The sequence below is a fragment of the Poromitra crassiceps genome, assembly GCF_964638095.1.
Source record: "Poromitra crassiceps genome assembly, chromosome: 5".
In the NCBI taxonomy this organism is placed as follows: domain Eukaryota; kingdom Metazoa; phylum Chordata; class Actinopteri; order Beryciformes; family Melamphaidae; genus Poromitra; species Poromitra crassiceps.
Genome location: NC_139642.1, coordinates 65,199,181 through 65,223,348, shown reverse-complemented (window position 1 = coordinate 65,223,348; position 24,168 = coordinate 65,199,181). Strand labels below are relative to the sequence as shown.

The window sequence follows — 24,168 nt, the reverse complement described above, 5'->3', positions numbered from 1 at the left end:
CATAAACGTCTCCAAAGCGCATGGTGCCGTGTGCGCAACGGAGCTGAGACTGACGTTGGGTTGGAATTGAAATGGTCATAGTCTACATGCTGGAATAGCCTACTACATCTAAGCAATTTAATATGGGATCACCTGCACACAGGCGATCCCATATTAAGATGATTCATATCTAGGCTACTCCTGCATTTTGCAGCTGCAACTCTGTTGCTTTTGGCCTGTATGATTCGATTGAACTTCATATTTCCAGCATCATTATATGAAATATGGAGATATGCGACTCTGCTGACAATATGTGACCACAAAATAGGCTATTTTTTATAAATGAAATCTATGCCCGCACGTACCGTGTCGATTCAGTTCAGAAGCATTTATTTTATTTTATTATCATTCTTTTTTTTATTGATTAGCCTATAGGAATTATTCAATCAGTGCGACTAAACACATTGATTTTATTTTATTTTATTTTATTTTATTTTATTTGACGGTTACAAATTGAAATACAATATACTGAACAAAGTACAGACACGGATCATTATTATTCATTGAGCCTAAATGGTCTATAGCTACATACGGATTTTGGACTGAGATAGATTACACATTGCTTCCACAAAAGACTGTAGATAGAGAGCTGTAGATAGCCTACGAAACCGCTCTTCAAAGAAATTACTGGTGTGAATAAAAGTGGTCACTTTAGACAGTCATTCGGGAACAGTAATAATATCCAACGCAGATTTGCATTTGCGGTTTCATTCAATGAGGAAATAGGCGTGTCTTGCGCTGTAGGAGTTGGAGCAGTCCATATTGCACTCTGATTGGCAGTTGTTAAAAACCACGCCTCTTTTGCGGGCACGAGCTCCAGTGCACGGGCATTTTTATGTGCACGAGCTGAGAGCTTGATTAGAAAAACCTGGTTCGAGTTAACGAGTGGCAATCGACGTTCGTAGTACAAGTTAACTACAATCGAGCTGATCTGGTTTAGACAAACCAGATCAAGGGACAGATCCTGGATCTTCTTATACAACATTCGTAGTACAGGCCCCTGCTCTCCCTTTAGGTCATTTTACAATTACACTACAGCAGACAGCAACACAGGCAGAAACACTGAACTTATTATTATTATTATTATTATCACTTCGAAACACAGTGCAAAACTTGTCATCTCAACACAAAAATAAAATAACAATAACCATATACGATTATAGCAGCAGCCAATGACAACACATTCAAGCCATCCTAAAGTGCATTAGTGAGTGCAGTACAGAGTCCGGGTCTGTCTGTCTCTCAGGTGTAATAATCCCACAATGATCACGGCTTTAACAAAGTGCCTTTTAAACATGTTATCTGGATCATGTCCTGCTAGAGAGAACAGGATATTTTCAGGTTTTGCCTTTCTAAACATGAGGGGTCTTTGTTAAGAAACAACTGGATATGAGCCGTTTTTTCTGCCAGTGGGCGGCGGGGGGGCGGGGGCGGCGCGGTAGCATCTATCAAAAACAAGAAATGTGATAGGAAACAGCTTTAGCGAATTTGTAACCAAACAAAAAAAAATGAAGTCATATCTGACTAGTTTTAAATTTATTTCTCCCCACAAAAGTTTGATAGCCTATCAGTCAGTCAGCTCCTATCCTCTCCACAGTGTGGATGCACAGTCACACAACACTACCTGCCTGACAAATCTGGAGACTTCAAAAAACATGTTTTAACGGAGTCCATTGACAACGAGGGGTGGCAATGTGCCAAAAATGCCTTTGTTAACTCATTCATCGCCAGTTTAGGACTGCCAATATTTAGACCCACAGTAAATTATCTATTAGCACCAAAGTGATTTGCAATACCTCAAAATGAAGATGTACGTCTCTGGGTTCACCAGAAAAAAAAAGTGAGCTTTTAGCATGTTCTGTACTCTACTTATAGCCATTTATATAGACCCTGTTTTCACCAAAAAGGTCTCTCTGAGAAGAGAAATTGCAGAAAATTGCATTTTTGTAAAAGACACAATCTCAGGCAGAACTCGCTCTCAATTCTTGACCGTCCTGACCTTATTCTGAGATGTGGGCTCACAATCGGCTCCTCATCTGAAATAAAAGCAACATATCCTCAGTAAAACTATATAATCACATTTAGTACAGAGACAGTGTAGTGTACTAGTAGTGTCTCAGTAAACTATACGATCATAGAATGCAGAGATCAGTGTAGTCTCTCTCTCACACACACACACACACACACACACACACACACACACACACACACACACACACACACACACACACACTCCTTACCGCGAGATCATCCGGGTCCTGTCGCATTGGAGTCCAGTCTTCCTCGCCCTCGACAGAAAAGTGGCCGTGCTGCTTGGCTCTGTGTGAAAGCAATTTCTGTGGCGAGGCTGCTGTTCTCCTCCTGCTCACAAAGTTGTGACTCCGTCTCGTCTCTTTCGGGCTGGCACACAGGAACGGGGTCCAGGGACCAGGATCGATCATGTTGGTCACGGGTTTGACTACCGCGAACAACTGATCAATGTCCGCTGCCCTGCAGCAAGCCGAGCAGCTCGTGCAGCACGCCGAGGGGCGTTTCAATGGCGTTTCTCCTCTCTGCAACAAGGAAGCGCGTTTCTCTGTTTTGTGTTTTTCCTCCTGCTCATTTCAAAACAATAGCTGCGGTATGTGTTTGATCGCGTGTTGTCGGCTTGTCTTTGAGTCTAGGGACCTGATAACATGTCACAGGCTGGGGAAGTCTTTGAACTACGCGCTGCACTAATAAAAACAAAAACACGTCAAACACGTCTTTGGCGTGGATGGCTATTCCTGATAACACGTCAAAGACGTCTTTGGCCATGAATGAGTTAAGCTACATAAAGCCGCGCAGTCAAAATAGTGGTCGGACTGTCGTCAATCACTGTGGGTGATTTATTTTATGACATTCAAGTCATATCTGACTAGTTTTAAATGTATTTCTCCCCACAAAAGTTTGATAGCCTATCAGTCAGAGTCAGTCAGCTCCTATCCACTCCGCAGTGTGGGCGCACAGTAGCGTCAGGGACGATGAAAATTAATTTGGGGACGGAGCCGTACGATAGCCTAAACACGCTCTGCTCGTTATGAACAGCGTTAAAAATGACATGCCACACACACACGCACACTAAACAGACATGCGGGCACTGGCAGAGAGACAAACAGGCAGATAGAGCGGCACGCATTGCGCAAAAAGTGTCAGAATCTTGGCTGCTCTTTGTGATAGTTGTTTCATTTGCTTCAGTCATCCTGCTGCCTCGTATTCTCAGGAGAGCGCGTTTCTGCTCCACTTTTCTTCCCCGCTGCCTCTCTGTAGTCAAGCCAGCCCCCACCTCGGAAAGCACGGTCATTCTAGCCCCCACTTAACAATTCAAGCCGTTTTTGCAACACTTGAGGAAACCGTGAGTTTGCTCGTTGATATAAGCGATTGCCCGAACGATTCATTAATTAATAAACTAGCGAACGTGAAGTGAGTCACGAAGAGCCACACCTGCCCACTACGGATATGCGGATAATAACCTGCCAGCTGTTTAACATGAGCTGCGATTGCGTGGAAGCGGATCTTATACCGGCGGTCGAGGTAGATAAGATACGGAGTCGCGGGAGTGTGCATAGGCCGGCTAATTGTTGTTTAACATGCAGGCCAACCGGCTAGGAGCAGGTTATAATACGGATTCCACTGCATGTTAAGAAGTGGCTCAAGTGTCACAGGCTGTGTAAACAGTGTAAAGTGGGCTCTCTGTAACTTGATCCCCGGGTCTGTCTGTCTCAGGTGTAAGGGGGGGTGGGGGGGGGGGGGGGGGTATGGGGGTGGGGCGGCCTTTTTTTTTTTTTTTAAGGGGGACCAAATTTTAAGGAGGACAAAATGTCCCCATGTCCCCCTGCTTCCGGCGCCCCTGATTGTGACAGGCCGAGTGTCATTTACAGGGGCAGCTGGTGCATTTTTGTCCAGGGAGGGCTATATCAAAAATAGGGCTGGACAATAAGGTTGAAATCAATCTCAAGATAATCACAAGGACTTTTTTCACGTTAAATAATCAAATGAATGTTCATCTCATTGAACTGAATGATAATGTTACAGTGTCTGTGTGTCATTGTGTGGCGATCGCCACTTTATAATAATTTCTAAGAATGTTTTCAGCCAGCGTCATCTCCATAAACACACCCACCCATCTGTCAACCAGGAAAATGGCGAGTTGGTGAAGAGCTGGCAAACGGTCTGTTTGCCATAACCTGACCTGACTTGACTTTTCTTTTCTATTAGTACGTTGTTTTTTGCGGGTTTGGTGTGTGGAGACACTGTGCGGAATATTTCCTTGTTTTCCTTTTTGGGTGAGAGTAACCGCGAAATCCCGGAGTGGATCTATTTTGTTGCATTGACTGTTTGGGGATTGAACTGAACTGAATTGACCTGAACTGAAATCCCGGAGTGGATCATTTTTGTTTGATGAACTTTTCTTGCCCTTTTCTCCTAATACACATTGAAACTGATTTGCTGGTGTGGTCTGAATTTATTGCATTGCTTCATTCACTGCTTGCATTGATTGAATGTCTCATTTATTATTTTCGTGTATGAAAATTTAAGGTTAAGGATTCATGTGTTCTTTTTTACATGTATCCTTTGTGGGGTTTTGACAATGACAAAGATTTGACTGGCCAAACCGCTACAAGTGTGTCAGTATGTCTAAAACAAGTGTCTGTGTGTCAATGTGTCTGTGTCAGTAAGCCCCCGTTCACACAGGACACCGAAGCAACGCTCAACCTAAGCTCTACCTACGCTGAACCCACAAGTTTCATTTAGGCGTCCTTGTTAACAGGCGAGGCCATTCACACCACCCGCGCGCGTCACGCTAAAGCCTCGCTGAAGCCACGCTCACGCCTTGCTCAAGCGATCATTCAGGATTCACGCCTATTTTCCAAGCGTGACGCGTGAAGCCAGGCATGAAGTCAATGGGAGTTGTGGGCGGGTTCAAGCCGCTGAGAGGAAAAGAGAAGGCTTCTTGTGTGAACGGTTAGGCGTACGTTCAGCTTGTGCCTGCTTCAAGCTTCAGTTCTACTTATTACATTCGGCGTCCTGTGTGAACAAGTGAGCTAAGTCAGTATGTCTGCGCAATTCCAGCAGTGTCTGTATGTCAGTATGTCTGTGCACAAGTGACAACTGTGATGTCATCAGTCTAATAATTCCAGGAGTATCTGTCAGTATGTCAGTAGTACACACATCATTATGATGTCATCAGTAATTCCAGGAGTATGACATGAGTGATAATTCCAGGGGCACAATTGCTCAACTTTGCGTAACTGATGACATCATTCATTGATGATACAGACACTGCTGGAATTGCGCAGACATACTGAGGCCATTTACACCTGGCGTTAACATGTGGTTTCTGCCATCAGATTGCAATCAGATTGTATTTGATCACTTCAGCCTGATTCCATTTACACCTGGCGTTAACATGCATTTTCTGCAATCTGATTGCAATCTGATTGCAATCAGATTGCACAAATGGTTGTCCTCTCAATCCGCATAAAGTTGCTGTATACAGATTGAGAGGACACATCGCATTTACACTTGTGTTCAATGTGTACACAATAGGGTTGCACGGTATACCGGTATTAGTATGGTACCGCGGTTCCCTGCCGTTAAAAAGGATACTATACCACGTTAATTTAGTACCGATACTTAAAAAAATGTCATGGGTTGCGTCAGTGTGCGACCGTGGTGTTTGTTAGCGGAGGAGAGAGACACAGCGGCATTACAGTTGAGAGCCTGTCTCCCACCTCACGTGAAGGCAACACAGCCTTGCCTTGAACCAATGGTGACTCGTGAAAAGTGAAAAAAAGCTCTCTCTGACTCTGTCTGCTTCATGTGTGGGCGTGTCGACTTTCCTCTCTTCCCTCTCTGCTCGCTCTCTGGCCACAGTCTTTCAGTCCTCACTACAGCACCCCGACACACAGGACAGACGCAGCGAAAATGGCAGCGGCTTCTTCTAGTCTTGCAAGCCGACCAACGCTTGTAGAAAAAGCAGATGCACGAAGCGAAATATGGAAATATTTTGCTTACGTTGCCGACAGCGAAGGGAAGCCCGTGGACACATCCAAACCAGTGTGTAAAAGGTGCTTCAACGTGACGCAAGCGAAAGGATCAAACACATCGAACCTGGCTAAACATCTTGCCGACAGGCACCCCGACCTGTTCAAAGAGTTTAAAGACCGTCAGGTTAGCGAACGTGAACGATAAACATACATGCCCTCAAATAAGTCCAACGAGTATTGTGTGACAAGCGAACTTGTTTCACTGAAAAAGTTCGCTTGTCACAATAGCCTACTCGTTTACAGTAAAACACGAGGCAATGTGCTGGAGCACAGATCTCTGCCAAGGAAGGAGCAAGTCATGACATGTAACGTTTAGGGGAGGGGACATCAGATGACTGCATACCATGTACAATATTTAATAACACTATGGCTCTCAATGCCAGTGTTATTAAAGCTTTTACATGGTAAGCAGTCATCTGATGTCACCTATCCTAATATTTACAATAATCCCAATTATTAATGATATACGAATTAATTGTAAAAAACACCTAGCCTACATGTATTGGGGGGGGGGGGGGTACACCACATAATAAGTCTACATTTCAATAGCCTACATTTATGTGTGAAAATAATATATATTACTAAATTAACCATAAATCTGGCACTTAATGTTAATGAAGCTTAAACCCAGGATTATTAACCCACATAGGCTACAACAGCACAGGCACACTACACTAAAGTAGACTGAACACACCTTGGCAGAGTTTTTTTTTTTAATCGAGTAAATTAGATATAAAAATGACAATGATATCAAACTGAAAAATTTAAACATTAGCATAATGTAATCTAATGTATCCATCCCTACCCCCCACAGGCACAGACACGCAAACAGCCAGAATCAGCACCAACCCAGTCAAGGCAGCCTTCCCTCCCAGCTTTGTTTGGGCAGTGCAGAAAGTATGATGGTGACTCAAGAGAAGCAAAAAAATTGAACAGAGCAGTAGCTGAGTTTATCTGTCTTATGTTAATTTTACACTAGATAATAAAAGTTCTAGCATGTTCAGCGCCACACGTGGTGGCAGTACTACCAGCATGTAGTAAAATGACTACATGGCTGTGCATTACCTTGTTAAATCAATAAAATAAGTTTTAAGTTCCATGTTTTGTCCCCTCTATTTATTCCACTACTTTTCCTGATGTTTTAGTTTTTTGCCGTGGTATCGTTTCAGTATCGGTATCGAGATATTTAGGCAGGTATCGGTATCGAACTCATAATTTTGGTATCGTGACATCCCTAGTACACAATGCATCCCTGACCACCTCCGGAGGTGGTTTGGCCGATGGCAGATTGCAATCCTTCAATGCGTTTTGGGGGTGTTTACACCTGGCATTTCAAGTGATAAAACACAATCTGATTGCAATCTGATCACAGAAAATGCATGTTAGCGCCAGGTGTAAATGGCCTCACTGACACACAGACACACTGACCCCCATGGGGGGTGGGAGACTGGGGAAACTGTATTTGCATGTCACCAATGCCATCACTGATGACATCATCATCGAGTGGTTTAGGGTAATGGGGAGAGAGGGAGGGAACGGTCACGGGTATTATTGCACTAGTCTAATTTAATGACTGTTTAACTGGGACTGTAAATGGATGTAAATTCACTGCTTAGTTAACGCCTATTTAACTCAAGACTGGAAAATCTCATGTAAATTCAACATAAATTCATATTTAATATCCACAAAACACTCCTCCCCTCATGTACATATTGTATATATATATACTTAATTTGGTTGCACTTGCAAACGTTGTGATTGTCTTTAGTTAGCTTTCCTACTTCTTTATTCTGTATTCTGTATTTGTGACCTGACCGCTACGTTGCATACAGACACTAAGACAAATTCCTCGTATGTAACTTACATACATTACTGTGGCAATAAAAGTGATTCTGATTCTGATGTGACAAACAGCATCCCATGTACCGGTATATGAAATTTACATGGTCTGCTCTACACATGATATACATGATATATGACGTATTATTATTTGGTCTTCTCTAGCGCCACATAGTGGACGCAGGAAGTAACATGTACCGTAACTCCTTTGTGCAGTGTCCAAAACGCATGAAAATTCAGAGCTGTGTCGCCCGGGCGCCGTTCAGCAACGAGGCCGCAGCTTCACGCCCTCTGTTGGTCATTTACAAAACATATGAACATCACACAGACATGCCTCACCTGTGGGTGTCAGGGCAGACCTCCACAATGCCCCTGGAGCTGCTCTTCTCCCCTTCCTCCAGCTCATAATAGATGAGCAGTTCTCCAGGCTGGATCACAATCACAATCACAATCACTTGTATTGCCACAGTAGGTCATCAGATTACATGAGGAATTTGTCTAAGTAAGCAGCGTAGCGGCCACATTAATAGTCAGAAGACAAAAAAGATAGAAGATAAAATCACGCAAAAAATTAAAAGTGCAGTCCAATACAATATACACACCAATTAGAAGGATCTGAGTGATGAATAGGAATTTCCAGGCCAAAAGGTGCACGATGAAGTTAAAGAGAATAATATAAAGTCAACTAATCAGTCAAATGTTCTGGTAAGAGAAGCAGCTATGATACATTAATTCAGCATGATCACATGAAATGCGTATATATGACACGCGGGTGTTTTCTCGTGGAATAGACTACTAGATATAACTACGATAACATACTCGCAACCACTAATCCTAACCCTTAACCAAACACTAATCCTAACTCTTAACCTAACCCTGACCCTTCAAGATTCAAGATTCAAGATTCAAGATTTTTATTGTCACTCCGTAGTACAAGTATCACGTGTGAAATTCTTGTGCTGTGAACTCCGTTTACAACATAGTAGAAATATAACAGGGCATATGAGTGCAAAAACAACAAGAGACACAACAAGCAATAAGGGAGTAGAGTGATAAGACAAGTCAGAGACAGTGGCATATTCACTGCACATAGGTGCACATGTCATGTGCATACTTTGGACGTACGTAAACATTTTAAATTCGACGTATTTGACGTACAGGTGCAAATAGCATATACCTAATTAAACATACAATTAAACATTAGACATACATAATGGTAGCATCTACAGTGCGGTACAGTACAGCTACTACACTATTTGTGTATGTTAAGGAGTCTCGTGGCCTGCGGGAAGAAACTGTCCCTCAAGCGATTTGTGCGTGCTTTTGGGACCCTGTATCTTCTCCCTGAGGGTAACAGGGAGAACAGGCTGTTGTGGGGATGGACCCTAACCTTAACCCTAAACCTAACCCCCATAACTTCCACGTAAAGTTATTATGCATATTAGATTTCTAATATAAGTGGACAAGGCGAAGTGCGTCTGAACTGCACGCCAAAACGCATTTCCGCGTATCAATTCCACGACTTAACACCCTCGTGTCATACAGTATATACGCATTTCATGTGATCGGGTTGGTTAATTAATGAGTCATTAATGAGGTAGGCCAGCTGCTGCTGACCTCAGTCTGAGTGCTGGCCGGGCGTCTGATGTGTTCTCAGTCGGGGAAGTAGACCTTCGCAAATAACCAACCAAAACTTACAAAAATGTGTGAATATCTTCCCCTTAATGTAGATTCATGTGATAGAAAGAACCGCTGGATCAGATTGTTTAAACGCGTGTTTCAAAACTCAAAACCTTCCTGAAATGTTGTCAACTAATTGTGTGTGTAGCGATGCGTTTTTTTCTTTTCTGAAATGCTGTCACAAAAGGTGTGTGTGTGTGTGTGTGTGTGTGTGTGTGTGTGTGTGTGTGTGTGTGTGTGTGTGTGTGTGTGTGTGTGTGTGTGTGTGTGTGTGTGTGTGTGTGTGTGTGTGTGTGTGTGTGTTCTCTCTCTGTTCACTTTGTCCCCCACTGCAAGGTGGAGCTTTTCCCCCATTGCGGGGAGGGGCTGTTACAGGCTTCAGGCATCTCGGCTTCTGAGCACTGCGGAATCGGCCAATTATATTATTAAGATTATTCCAACTTATTTTGTGGGAGATGTGACTGGTTATGGAATGTTGACCTCCGATTGTGGTGGTTCATCAGTGTAATTTTAGTCGTGAGATTCGTCAAAATCCTCTACTAACGTAAAAGTTATGCTCGTTGCTTCGGGAGATTCCATTACTGTCAGAGTCCTTGATTGGCCCGGTCATGTCATCAACTACGACATAGTCCCTGATTGGTCCAGTCACGTCATCAATTACGACACAGTCCCTGATTGGCACAGTCACGTCATGAATTACGACACAGTCCCTGATTGGCCCAGTCACGTCATCAATTACGACACAGTCCCTGATTGGCCCAGTCACGTCATCAATTACGACACAGTCCCTGATTGGCACAGTCACGTCATCAATTACGACACAGTCCCTGATTGGCCCAGTCACGTCATCAATTACGACACAGTCCCTGATTGGCCCAGTCACGTCATCAATTACGACACAGTCCCTGATTGGCACAGTCACGTCATCAATTACGACACAGTCCCTGATTGGCCCAGTCACGTCATCAATTACGACACAGTCCCTGATTGGCCCAGTCACGTCATCAATTACGACACAGTCCCTGATTGGCACAGTCACGTCATCAATTACGACACAGTCCCTGATTGGCACAGTCACATCATCAACTACGACACAGTCCCTGATTGGCACAGTCACGTCATCAATTACGACACAGTCCCTGATTGGTCCAGTCACGTCATCAATTACGACACAGTCCCTGATTGGTCCAGTCACGTCATCAACTACGACACAGTCCCTGATTGGTCCAGTCACGTCATCAACTACGACACAGTCCCTGATTGGTCCAGTCACATCATCAACTACGACACAGTCCCTGATTGGTCCAGTCACGTCATAAATTATGACACAGTCCCTGATTGGCCCGGTCACCTCATCAACTATGACGACGCAGTCCCTGATTGGCCCGGTCACCTCATCAACTACGACACAGTCCCTCCCTGATTGGCCGGTTACATTCTAATCCAGGTGGATGGAAAATCCAGACTGATCGGTGAAGCGAAACAGAATGTGAGGTCACATGATCAGGGTGGTTTTAAGCACAGCTCACCTTTGACCTGAAGAAACGGATCACTTGAGCGATGTCAAAGTTCTGGTCTGCACAGAGCATGTCTCCTGCAATCTGCATGTAGAAACAAAGAAACGGATCACTTGAGCGATGTCAAAGTTCTGGTCTGCACAGAGCATGTCTCCTGCAATCTGCATGTAGAAACAAAAACATTGTCATCGTATGTCAGATTCACTTCTCATCAAGTTTTTTTTCTTCCTGATTTTTCTCCTCAATTGTAAGCTGCTTGGCTAATTCAGAGAGTTGTAGACTAGCACATGCTTCCTCCAATACACGCCAGCCGCTTCTTTTCACCTGACAGCGAGGAGTTTCAGCACTGACCTAAGTCATATGGACAAAGCCATCCACTCTTTTTTGGACTCACGTTTTGCAGTTTGAAGTGTTGTATGGGGGGTTTTCCAGAGCCGCAACTCCGCCTGCTATTGGTCCGTGATCGGCAAGCTGCGAAATCACTGGACAGCCGACCTGTCAATCACCCCCTTTTCTATCGTTTATATTACTCAAAATGGGCGAGTTATATAACAAATTACCCCACTACAGTTGTTATGAAAAGGTGAAATTGGCTATATATACCAAAACCGTGTTTTACCCCATACTCAAAACATGTTTACAATTACTCCTGTTACAAAGTCGGGCATTTTAACATGGGGTCAATGCCGACTGCACCCAGCCCCAAGTGGCCATTCGATGAACTACAGCTTTCAAGAACACTTCCTGGACTTCAGGTGGGAAGGTCTAAGCTTGCCCACTGGGTTTCACCAGCGGGACGTAGCGCATGGGAGGATCACGCTATTCCCCCCCAGTTCCCCTCCTCCCCGAACAGGCACCCCGACCGACCAGAGGAGGCGCTAGTGCAGCGACCAGGAATCAAACCTCACCGGCTTCCCACCCACAGATATGGCCAATTGTGCCTGTCTGACCAAGCAAGAAGTACCGTTGGCAGGAATTGAATCCGGGTCTCCGCGGGGGTAGGAGTGCTTTTACCTCTCTACACTACCCCTTATGACCCGACTCATTCAGTTCTAACGAAATACACCCAGACAGCGTGATGAAAAGTACTACTACTACTATTACTACTACTACTGCCATCATGCAGCAGAGAGAGAGAGAGTCAGGGACCAAGAGAGATGATCATACCACCATGATGTCGTCCTGCAGCTTGCGGCTGCGTATGGCTAGCTCCAGGTCAGCCACGGCCCCCAGGCGGTCGTCCAAGGTGGTGCTGCCGTCGTTTACCACGTTTTCCACCGGGAAGTCATTAGCCGTCGCCCAGCGCTCATAGTACTTATACCTACACACCCAAACACAACAACAACAGAGCAGAATGGGGTTGTTTTTTATCAAGTTTTTTTCCGATTTCACCCCATTTTCTCCCAATTGTACTTTCTCCCAATTCCCCCTGCTGTCGCGGTCATTGCTCCACCCCCTCTGCCGATCTGGGGAGAGTTGTAGACTAGCACATGCTTCCTCCAATACATGTACAGTCGCCAGCCGCTTCTTTTCACCTGAAATCGAGGAGTTTCACCGGTAGGACGTAGCGCGCGGGAGGATCACGCGTCACGCTATTCCCCCCAGTTCCCCTCCCGCCCAAGCGGGTGTGCCGACCGACCAGAAGAGGCGCTAGTGCAGTGACCAGGACTCATACATACCCCACTGGCTTCCCAGTTCCACCTGATGCTGCCAGATGCTTTGGTTTCACGAAATCCCTGGCAGGTGAAGAAACGTTTGTGCAGGCAAAAGAAATGTAAATATCAAAGTTATTGGAGTGCTCTCCTGGAGTGATTCCTTTCTATAATATTTTTGGAGGATTCAGCACCCACTGAAACTATTGAGGGTTGAGTGCATTTTTTTGGTATTTTGAGGTGATTGGATGAACCATCTGTCTATCGTGTCTATCACGGGCTCGCTCTCGCTGCCGTCACACCAAAGCCCGCCCCCGTAGCTGCCTCTGGACGCTGATTGGTGCAAGATGGATTTGTCGTGTGATCAGGATCTCATGAGAATCCAGCTGCCTTGCAAGGTTACTGGCCCCCCGTAGACACGCCCCCCCGCAGACACGCCCACTTGTGTCTGTAGAAGCGTCTGACCAAGCCGGAGGTGCCGCTGCTGGGAATTGTGTTCAAATAAACACAAGTGGACAGATCAACATATCAACACTGCATGCAGGTCAGTGCAGTGGTCAGAAGTGGAAATAAAATAGGTTGACACTCTTTGTTTGTGTACTCACTTGTCTGCATTAGTGACCAGATAGACTTCTGTGAACAGCTGTCGCCTGGAGACAAATGAGAGAAATGTACAGTACTTTACTTTTTACTTTACTTTATTGTCATTTAGCAGACGCTTTTATCCAAAGTGACGTACAACAGATAGAATACATCACACAATAAAACATAGCAGAGCAATGAAAATAGATTAAAACAGACAATATGTGATCATGATAAAAATATGCATAGATAAAAGATGCTCAGGAGTGCAGATTATTACAGTGTATAAAACAAGTCAGGAGTCCAAGAGATGCAGTAGAGGGAGAGATAGGAAAGTGGATAGTGAATAGATGTGTTTTTAGTTTTCTTTTAAATATGGGCAGAGATGTGGCCATTCTAGCTGCAGGGGGGAGCAGGATCCATTGAGTCACCTACAGACCTTTAAGTTAGGACCCGGCCCATACTGGATTCTGGGGCCGATGTTAGCCTATCTCTTGAACTCGGCGGGAACTGCTTCAGTTCGAGTGAATATAATATAATATAATAGATTATTTTGCAAACAAGTATATATACCCGCTCCCGCCATCTTCCTCCCACCACTCACCCCATTCCCCCATCCCTTCACAAGACAAAAAACAAAAACAGACAAACAAAAATGATACACCTACATTATGTCTACTACACACATACCTGGGTCATGATGTCATAAGAGCAATGTCATAGGCACCGATGATGTCATAGGCATTGTGACATCATCACTCGAGCAATTTGGTTGGTGGTTTTTAGTTACACTCATGGTTACACTCGAACAATTGTGACATCACTGATGATGATGTCATAGACATTGTGACATCATTGTGATGTCATCAGTGATGTAAGGTTGGCAATTATGCGCTGCGCATGCCAATAGATCAGGCGAGGCCACGCAGCAGCTGAGCTGCGAGCTCGGCCCGAGCTGCGGGTGAGGCCCCGCAGCGGCCGAGCTGTGTGTGCGAGTTGCAGGGCCAGCTCAGCAAGCTGCAGGGCAGGCGAGGCCGCGCAGTGGCTGAGCTAGTGAGCTAACGCGGCAGGCAAGCTTAGGAATCGAGCGTGCGAAATGCCTAGTATAACTTAAGGGGCCGTGTCCACAGGGAGCAGTTCATTGACCTGCCAGCACCTTTCTGCAATTCAATGAACGCTTCCTGTCACCACCTTAAAAAATAAAGTCTGCCATATCGCACAACACTGATAATATCATCCAAAGCGATGTATCCGGGCGGGCTCTAGTTTAAATCAGCTCTGGTGACAGTGAAGGCCGTCACAGATGAGGCATGTTATCTTCAGGACCCTCGTCACCACGGCAACGCACATGTTGACTGTTTCCCACCAGAAGTCCAGGATCTTCCTTCCTCCGATGCCAGGCAGCAAGGCCTTTGGTACCCCAGTCAGCTGGCTGTACAAGCCTGTGGCATCGTTCTGAGGAGGCAGAGGACAGATGGACAAAACAGCCAAACACAGGTTACTATAAAAGCCATTATAATGGGATGTCATGCCATCAGTACAAAAAAATAACTTATGCAGCAGCACAAAACATGCCGTTCTTGAACATAAAGTTGGCTTTTGGTCTAAAAGCTTTTTGCTGTATGCTTGTACGTGATTTGTAACATAACATGTATAGACTTTTTACAGTAAGTGCATCCCCCCCCCATATCACCTAAAGGGCTTTCTTTACTGGACATTTTACATTGACTAGTCAATGTAAAATGTCCAGTAAACATGACTTTTATTTTGCACTTTATTTTTATTTTTTATAATTTCATGTCGTTCTGTCTGCTCCATCTTTTGCTATTGCTGTGATCACTGTGCTGCATACTGCACAAAGACATGATTACTCACTGGCTATTCAAATCATCTTGAATGTTGAAGTCACACTTGGGACCCTCTGTTCGTCGCTAACAGGTGGAGGGTCTGTATCGAACTAAAAATGATTGATATAACGTGCTGCTGCCTGCTTGGTAGTCGGGTGTACAGTAGACCATCATTCTTAGAAGGTCTTACATTGGTTTGTTCAATCTGCGTACATTTGCAGATTAGCGAGGCTGCCGCTTTAAACCATAGCTTTAAACTGACACATTTTTTACAGTTTGGTGTGAGGTGAGGTCGGTGTAACGCGAACTTTGCACCAGATGGTTTCTAACAGCTTACCTTTATCTGTGTCTCTAACACGGTGCCGTGACCGGCCACCAGCAGTATACAGATCATCTGTAAACTACACGGACTGACTGCAAGGATGCAGAAAATATTCCAAGACTTGAGATCGTGGCGAAACCTCTAGCCAACAACATACACAAGACGGGTCTGTCTTCTTCTTCTTCTTCTTCTTCTGATTTGATTGTCGGTTGGCAACCAGCTTAGAGGTGCATTACCGCCACCTACTGGACTGGAGTGCGGAGCTTCTTCTTCTGTTTAGTTTTACGGCGGTTGGCATCCAACATGTTGCATTACCGCCACCTTCTGGACTAATCCATCCAATGTTCCCCTAATCCATTACAGTCTTGTTAACAGTCCAGTTCCTCTCAAAAAACGGAGAACTAGTTTCTTCCCCCTCCACTACTCCCACACATCCCATTATACCCTTCACACTGGCCTCTATTTGTCCCAGTCTCTGCAGTCCAGTCATCATGATCACCCTCTCTGCTTCATATCTCCTGCATGAGATCAGTAGCCTACATGCTCCACCGTCTCCCTTACTTGACACTGACTACAATGCCCAGTTGGATGCTTCCCTATTATACTAAGTGTTCCATTTAAATTGCTGTGACCAATTCTCAATCTAATTATGAGTCTCTGTTCACTCCTATTAGCCCCACTATTCCCCACCACTCCCACTTTATTTTGTATACTATGCAGATGTCTCCCTTTTATTGCCCTATCCCACTGCTGCTGCCACTGTGTAACTATTTCCCTCCATACTATGCTCTTCCCCTCTGATTTTGAAAGTTTGATGTCAATGTCCACCTGATCTCTCCTGATCGCCTCCTTTGCTGCCTTGTCTGCTTTCTCATTACCTGAGATTCCTACATGAGCTGGCACCCACATGAACTTTATAGTTTTCCCCTGCCTATCTAACCTTGAATTAACAAACAACAGTTCGTACACTAAATCTTGATGATTTTTCCCTGCTCCAGTTTTAATACTTGATAACGCTGGCACCGAGTCACTACAAATTATTACTTTATTTTCCACCCCTTCCTCCACCCACTCTAACGCTAACCAAAATTGCCACTAGCTCAACTGCATAAACACTTAAATAATCTGATGTTCTTTTATTGATCTCTATCCTCTTACTGGGGATCACCACTGCCACCCCTGTTACCTGTGTCTGTGGATCCTTAGACCCATCTGTGAAAATCTGTAAGTAGTTCCCATACTGCCTGTTCATATGACTATAGAACTCCTGCACTAAATCTACCTGTCTACTCCTGGTCTTTATTTCCAAAATGCCCATATCCACCCTCGCCTCCTTCAAAGTCCACACTGGTCTCAGTGGCCACAACACCGTTGGCCCAAACTCTGCCTCATGAATAGGAATTTGTTCTGCCACCTTCTGACCTACCCACCCAAAACTTGCTTTCTGAACTTTACCCCTCTCCCAGCAATCCTCCAAAACCCCCTTAGTCGGATGACTCACTCCATGTCCCCTTAAATGTATCCAGTAATTAGCCATCAGGTGTTTCCTCCTTAACCCCAGCGGCATTTCTCCTGACTCAACTTGGAGTGCGCAGTGCACACTGGTGCTGTTTTCACTGCCCCTAAACAAATCCTCAGAGCACGAGCCTGAATAACGTCTAACTGTGCCAACACAGTCTTGGCTGCTGACCCATACGCCACACACCCATAATCTACTCTTGACTGGATTAACGCTATATTTTTTTTTTTTATTGACGCTATATCAGCTCCCCAATCCACTCCTGCAAGATACCTCATTACATTTATGACTTTTTTACTCTTCTTTACTACATTAGCAATATGTTCCCTCCATGTTAGCTTGGGGTCAAAATGTATTCCCAAAAACCTAAAGCACTCTACTCTTTCTAAATTAACTCCATATAATTTCAAATTTCTCGCTTCCCTAATTTTCTTATTTGTGAAGAACATAACTTTAGTTTTTTCCACCGAAAACCTAAAACTCCACTCAAATCCCCATCTTTCCACCCGATCTATCCCTTCCTGTCATTTCTTGACTATATGCTCTAAATTCCCTCCCCTCTTCCACAAGGCCCCATCGTCAGCAAACAAACACCTCCCCATCCCTGCTGGAATACCCTCAAAAATATCATTTATCATAACTGAAAATAACGTTGGACTAATAACACTCCTCGGGGTGTACCATTTTCTACCACGTGTTTCCCTGATAACTCTGACCCTACTTTAACCTGGATGTATTTGCTTCTGATAACTCTGACCCTACTTTAACCTGGATAACCCTCCCACTTGCTTTCTGACGTCAGTTCCTTCCTCTCCTCCTCATATCTTTTATATACACCCCAGCAGCAGGAGCACCTCTGCTCCACAGTTGTGGCTTTGGTTCTTCTTGAGTGAAGCCCAAAAGAGGGGTTATTAATTAAACTCAAAAGATTAGGAATATCAGGTAAAATGTTTAGTTTTGTGAAGGATTTTTTGTATGGGTGCTCTATAGAGGTGAGAGTGGGAATGGGGGATGTGAGTATTGTGGAGAGGAAGAGACAGTGGATCACGTGTTATTATATTGTCAGAAGTATGTGTCAGAGAGAGATGTGTTAAAGAACGCACTCAGAGAGATTGGACAGGAACATATTAGTAATAGTCTAAGGAAATCTTCAGGGGTTAAGTGTTGGATGCTCCTTCTGGAGTAACCCTAACCCTAATATCAACAAGATTAATAAATATAATTTGAAGAAGTTATTATAGTTATTTGGTTCCTTATTATTTAATTGTGATTAGTGTGTTTATTGTTTGATAGGAATTAATTGTTGGTATGCATAGAATTACAGAGATAGATTTTAGTCCACACTCCAGATCAGTGGGTGGCGGTAATGCACCCGAAAGTTGTTTGCCAACCGCCATTAAACGCAAAAGAAGAAGAAGAAGAAGCAGGAAGTCAAAGAGCGTGGAAGGAAAGAGATGACACTCCGGCCATTTTTGGAAACCGAATGCGCCTCGCAGTGGTCAGCTGCCGTAGCGCCTCTCTAAACAGTAACTCAACGGGAGTTGAACCTCGGGTCCTTTTCATTAGCTATTTATCTTGAAAAAACTAAACAAATAAAACGAAAAAAATTGCTTGTTTCCACAATATGGTTGTTGTTTTACATCCCTGCACTACACCACTTCAATCAAGATTTGCAGTACGCCCGGAAAAGATGTGAATCCCCAAAGTTTAGAGTGTTCTCCCGTTGAGTTACTGTTTAGAGAGGCTGATTATAGGGGCCAGCGCTACCGCAGCTGACCACTGCGAGCCTGTGCGAGGTTCTTTTGGCGCTGTCACGTTTCCAAAAATAAAAAATGGCGGAGGCTGCTGGGCGCTGATGTTGCAATGGGGCAATATGGAGCTGTCATTTCTTTCCATAAAAGTTCTTTGAGGAAGTGACCTCGAGCCGGTCCAATGGCAATGACGTCAGAGGTTGTGCATTCATTCATAGGGGAAGCATTACGAGAGAGAGCTCGGCGCGCCCTCGCTGTTTTGGTGTCATTAACGTTTGTGGATGGGCTCCGTTGCCGCGCGAGACTGAACCGAGCAGACCACCGACATGTCACAGCCCGGGGGAGAGAGCACTCCGGTAAGAAATCACCCGGTACACCCGCTGAACTGCACCATGCACGTTCGCTGCAGCTGTCTGTGGAAGTAGCTCTGTGTGGAAGGCGTGCGCCATTTCCGCATGCTCAGCCCTTTAGAGCACGCTGATTGGCTGATCTTTGAGTCTGTCTTGCTGTCTGCTCTGCCATTGGACAGTAAAGAGGGGCCGGGTTTGACCACTGGCACTGACCTTATCTGACTCTCTCTTATCAAAACTTTGGCACGCATGTAGAAATGGCTATGGTTAGCTCGCAAATCAACTATTTAGATGCAAAGTTAATAGTTTATACTCATACCAACTCATACCTCTGCCAGATTAACAGATTTGCTGGCTTAACATGTAACTTTTATGTCAGCCCCTCTTGTTAAAAAAAGAAAAGAGTACGTGATTGTCTCCCAAAACGTATTAAAACAAAATATATTTAATATATTTACCGACACCCCCCCCCAATAGTTTTTAATCACTTAATACGAGCATTTTGGTAAACAAACCGTGTCACTTGGTGGCAACGGCAATGGAACCCTATGGAGCCTGAGTTTGAGCGTCTGACTCTAGCCGGCTGACCGTGTTTACAATTTAAAAACTGTGACAGTTCACACAACTTGAACACGACATGCATATGTTATACATCAAACTATTGAGCTACTTCTGCTCTCACTCAGAATGTCAAAATATAAGCGATGTGATGTATACTTTTTGAGATATTAACGTTTGTTTGGCACAACTCATACTAGTTAACTATAGCCTGGTAAACAGGCCGGTCACGTGAACTCACATTTAATTTCGTTCTGCGGGACCGTCTGGCCTCCAGCCCTGGGAGGGCTTTAAGCAGAAACTGCAAAGCGGAAGAGCCAATCAGCGAGTGCGCTCAGTGCCCTGTGACTGACAGCGCAAGTTGGCCAATCAGGAACGCCACTAGCATTGCACTAACAAAACAGTAATGGCCGCCTCGAGGAGTAATGTCAGCGTTTGTCTAGTTTAAACAGCCATAAAAGGCAGTTATTGCAGAAATAGACTCAATAACAATTAAACAAGTACAGGAGTATCGCCACAACTGCAGAGTTTCTCGGCGGAAAATATGTTCTTGCCATTCTCCCGAGTGGATTTGGGTTTGACTGGATCCAACGCTGATTGGCTGAAGGAGTTGTCTGTCAAGGCAAGTACACCCGCCCAACCTCTGCCCACTGCTAAACATTTGGTGAAAGCTTAACATGAGAACGAAGAACGAAATGAAATGTGAGTTCAAGTGACCGGCTGGTTTACCAGGCTACTCGTTAACTGCCGCGGGGTTACGCATTTTTGGGTGGCAATGACGTCAGGACGAATCAGCGTGATGTCAGATTGTAGAATCCTCCATGGCCACGTTGGCCAGTCCACGTTTACTCTTGCCTGCAAGCCTTTTACGGCCGTCATGTGTCTGCGAATGAATCCACCTGACCCCGGCCTATTAAATGTTGTTGTTGTGCACTGGTTGCACATATAATTGGAATGTGTTGATACAGAGAAGATTAGCATGGTCACCCCTGCGCGGGTATGACGTGCAAAATCGTGAAGTGTTCCTAATTTCCCAATTTTTCATAGAAAAAGTATTTTTTAAATCCTTTTACTTGTGTTGAGAAACAGCGGCTACGCTTGCAGCGGCCACTGCACCGTTGCACTGAGGCTGCTGTACACATCACTGGTGAGGAAGGGGTTGCAACTCACTAGTGGTGATTAATAGCAAACATTCAACAGTTTCTACTCTAAAGCGATCTCAGGACGTCTGAAATCTATAATATCCGTGACGCGCAACTATAAAAAGGACTTTCCTTTGTCCTTAGTTCTGTTTGGTTTTATGGTGGAACAGAAGAAGAAGAAAATAAGTACATCCGGGTGACTTGCAGGGTTCACTCACTATAGCTGTTATGTAGCTTAGCTTGATATACACTGATATTTATCTGTTTTAGAGAATAGAGAGCCGCAGGAATGAGTCTGGAAAACATTGATGCTAACACTTCCGGGTTCTTCACTGTTTTTGCCTATGGGATTTTTGAATGGGTTTTTGGTGCGATGCTTCAAATAAGGTCTCTGGGCAACGCAAGCTTAATCAAACGCGAACCTGTGTTCAGCAGGATAATCTTCACACATGAGGACCACTTTTATGAGTTTTGAAGCTTTTACATGCCGTTAAAAGGGCGGCTAGCTAGCAAACGGCTAAATGAGACTACACTGTTGAGTCGACGGGGATATTATATGTCAATAACGTCACCACTTCAAAGGACGAACACGGAAATGATCAGTAATCAATAATCAGGACCACTTTCATGACTTTTGAAGCGTTTTCTGAAAATTGTGTTAAAAAATGCATTTACACTACAAAAGTCATAAAAGTGGAACTCATTTGTGAAGATTATCTTGCTGAACACAAATTTCACTGTTTCATAAACTTTTGTTAACCACAGACCTTGTGCATTTAACAGAAATTCCCATACAAAAATCAGTCAGTGATATTATGTACCCACTCACACTGGTGCTACTGAAGGTTAAGAAGATAGATCCCTACATAAACATTAATGTTGGATAGTTTAAAGAATAATAATGCACCATATTTTATTTTATTTGTTATATTTTGGGAGTAAAATCTGTCAATGATCTGTCCAGAGTGCTCTGATCTGAGATCAAATGTTCAGATTGAATTTATGAACACACACAACCATTTAAAGATTTTGCAACTAAACTTATATTTAACTTAATTTCACAAAAATAACCAATAAGAATACAGTAAAGTACCAGAGATCGATAAGCAGTATCAGTAACTACTGTAGTAGTAGGCTACTGTTAACACGTTCACTGCCAATGACGTGTTTTTACGTCAAACAAAATCCAACCGTTCACTGCCAATGACGTGTTTTTACGTAAAAAAAAATTGATTTTTTTTTTTGACGGTGGGACGTTGATCTAACCCTTTTACGTCTCCTATACCAGAATTGGAGGTATTGAATGTGTATAATCTATTTTACCGACCCACTGAGTGGCGACATGTCTCTCCACAGTAGAAGAGGCGAGCCAAAACTGGAGGGAAAAGCGCGAGGAAGCCGTTCTCATACTGTAAAATTGATGGCGAAAACGCTTTCACGTTCGCGCTGACGCACAGCGGTGGCAACGGTGGGGGGTTCCAAGAATAGACTGGATGCACACTTTGAAACACGCACCATAAATAAGCCCAGAATCGCAAGAGCTTCATCAGAGCTCTCAACCGGACCGCCAAGAAACGAGCGAAACCCATCCAGCGAGCCCCATCCAGACTGCCAGGCAGCAGCCAGGCTGCAGCAACTCGTTTGTCACAGACCCGCTGCAGAGCCAAGGAGGGCGGAGGAGAACGCCCACGGAGGGAGGAGTTGGAAGCAGAGGGGGGTTTCCTGCTGTTATGGAGGAAATTACTGTTCAAAACTATTGTTTAGATGTCTGACGTCTTACTGATGCCAAAAATGAATGGTTAAAGTGACTGTTCTATCGAATTTCACAAAAAGCCGTTTATCTCAGAATAATTTTTCTGACGCTGAAACCATGCTGTATTCAACTGCTAATGCTTACATAACTACTAACTCTACAAACTAACTCTTTTAGACAGAGAAAGCACACATTCTATTAGTTCTTTTGAGATATTGTGTGTTCACAAAATCTTAGCAGAAAAGAATCCTCGGGTCTTGAAAGATGAGCCAGAATCCTCAAAAAAACCCTCTGGCAGAACCTACCTACAGTAAAAAAAAAACGGCTGGCAGTGAATGTGTTAAAATCTTAACAATACCCAATCCCTATCTATTCTATATATGAGCAAATTAATTTTGACCAATAAAGCATTACCGTATGTGCAACTGCCACCTGTGTGTGCTACTAAATGTTTCTTTGTGTCTTTCTGAAATATTTAGTTTAACTAGCACCAGTGCTACTACCTAATGAAGTAAGCATGCAGCAGCCCTCTATTGTGATTTTTGTAGGGCTGTGGCGATTCACTTATCTCCCGATTCGATACTATCACGATTCTTGGGTGCCGATTCGATTTATATTGCGATTCTTAAGTATTGCGATTCTACGATTATTGCGATTCGATATTACGATTTATTGCGATTTTTGTTTATTTTTTTCTTTTATTTTTTCAGTTTGTTTGCTTTTTTACACTAGATTAGAACATGGGAAAAGTTGAATCATACACTAGAGACTGTATATTATATCATGAGTAGGGCTGGGCGATATAGTTAAAAACAGGAGCGGACTGGGATCATAATTCAGGCCGGGCATTAGATACCAAGCAGGCCAGGCCGATATGGGCCGACGCGCGTGAAATTTGGGCCGTTTGAAGCCCAATTTGGGCCGTTTGAAGCCAGATTTGGGCCGTTTGAAGTCCAATTTTACAATGAGATGCACCCACTTTAACCCTGAAGTGTAATTATTACTTCAGACTAACTAATAAAGTAATAAAACCACTAGTAAACCAGTAGGCGGCGTCTGGCCTGCTGTTCAGTGAGTGGCCTGACTGCAAGCACCCAAAATTTTTTTTTTTTTTTTTTTTGCGATTATCGATTCTGGAATAAAAGATCGATTCAAAAAATCATGACATTAAAAATCGCGATACTTAGGTGAATCGATTTTTTCCCCCACCCCTAGATTTTTGTATTCTTTTTTGTTTGGTTGAGTATCACTGCTAATAGATTAGAGGTAGTATGTATGTGTGTAACACAAGGGGATCAAATGTCCATCACTGCTTTCTAGGATTTTATTACGGTACATGATCTGTGTTGCAGTTGAGATGTCAAGTTTCTCTGCCCACAGACGCCTTTGAGCACCTCTCTCATAGCCAAGCCTCTCCTTAGCGACCCCTCCCTGCCTTTTCATAACGGACTGGGTGAACAGACACTTATCTCTGGGAAGCAGAGATCTGTTGGGGTGGAGTCCTGAAGGGTGGAGGTGTCCGCTGCTTCAAGACACTACTGTGCATTCT

General features: G+C 44.1%; 1 protein-coding gene across 1 annotated transcript in view; it reads right to left on the bottom strand.

The window, feature by feature from the left end:
• gkup (glucuronokinase with putative uridyl pyrophosphorylase) overlaps window positions 1-11,215 on the bottom strand; it is a gene marked incomplete at both ends in the record, with an annotated part of 60,777 nt that extends 49,562 nt beyond the window's left edge. The window contains 2 exons of the mRNA XM_083636859.1: window positions 8,286-8,374; window positions 11,156-11,215. Of these exons, the coding sequence (XP_083492985.1) occupies window positions 8,286-8,374; window positions 11,156-11,215 (149 nt within the window). The remainder of the gene's footprint in view (window positions 1-8,285; window positions 8,375-11,155) is intronic.
• Window positions 11,216-24,168: the final 12,953 nt, after the last annotated feature.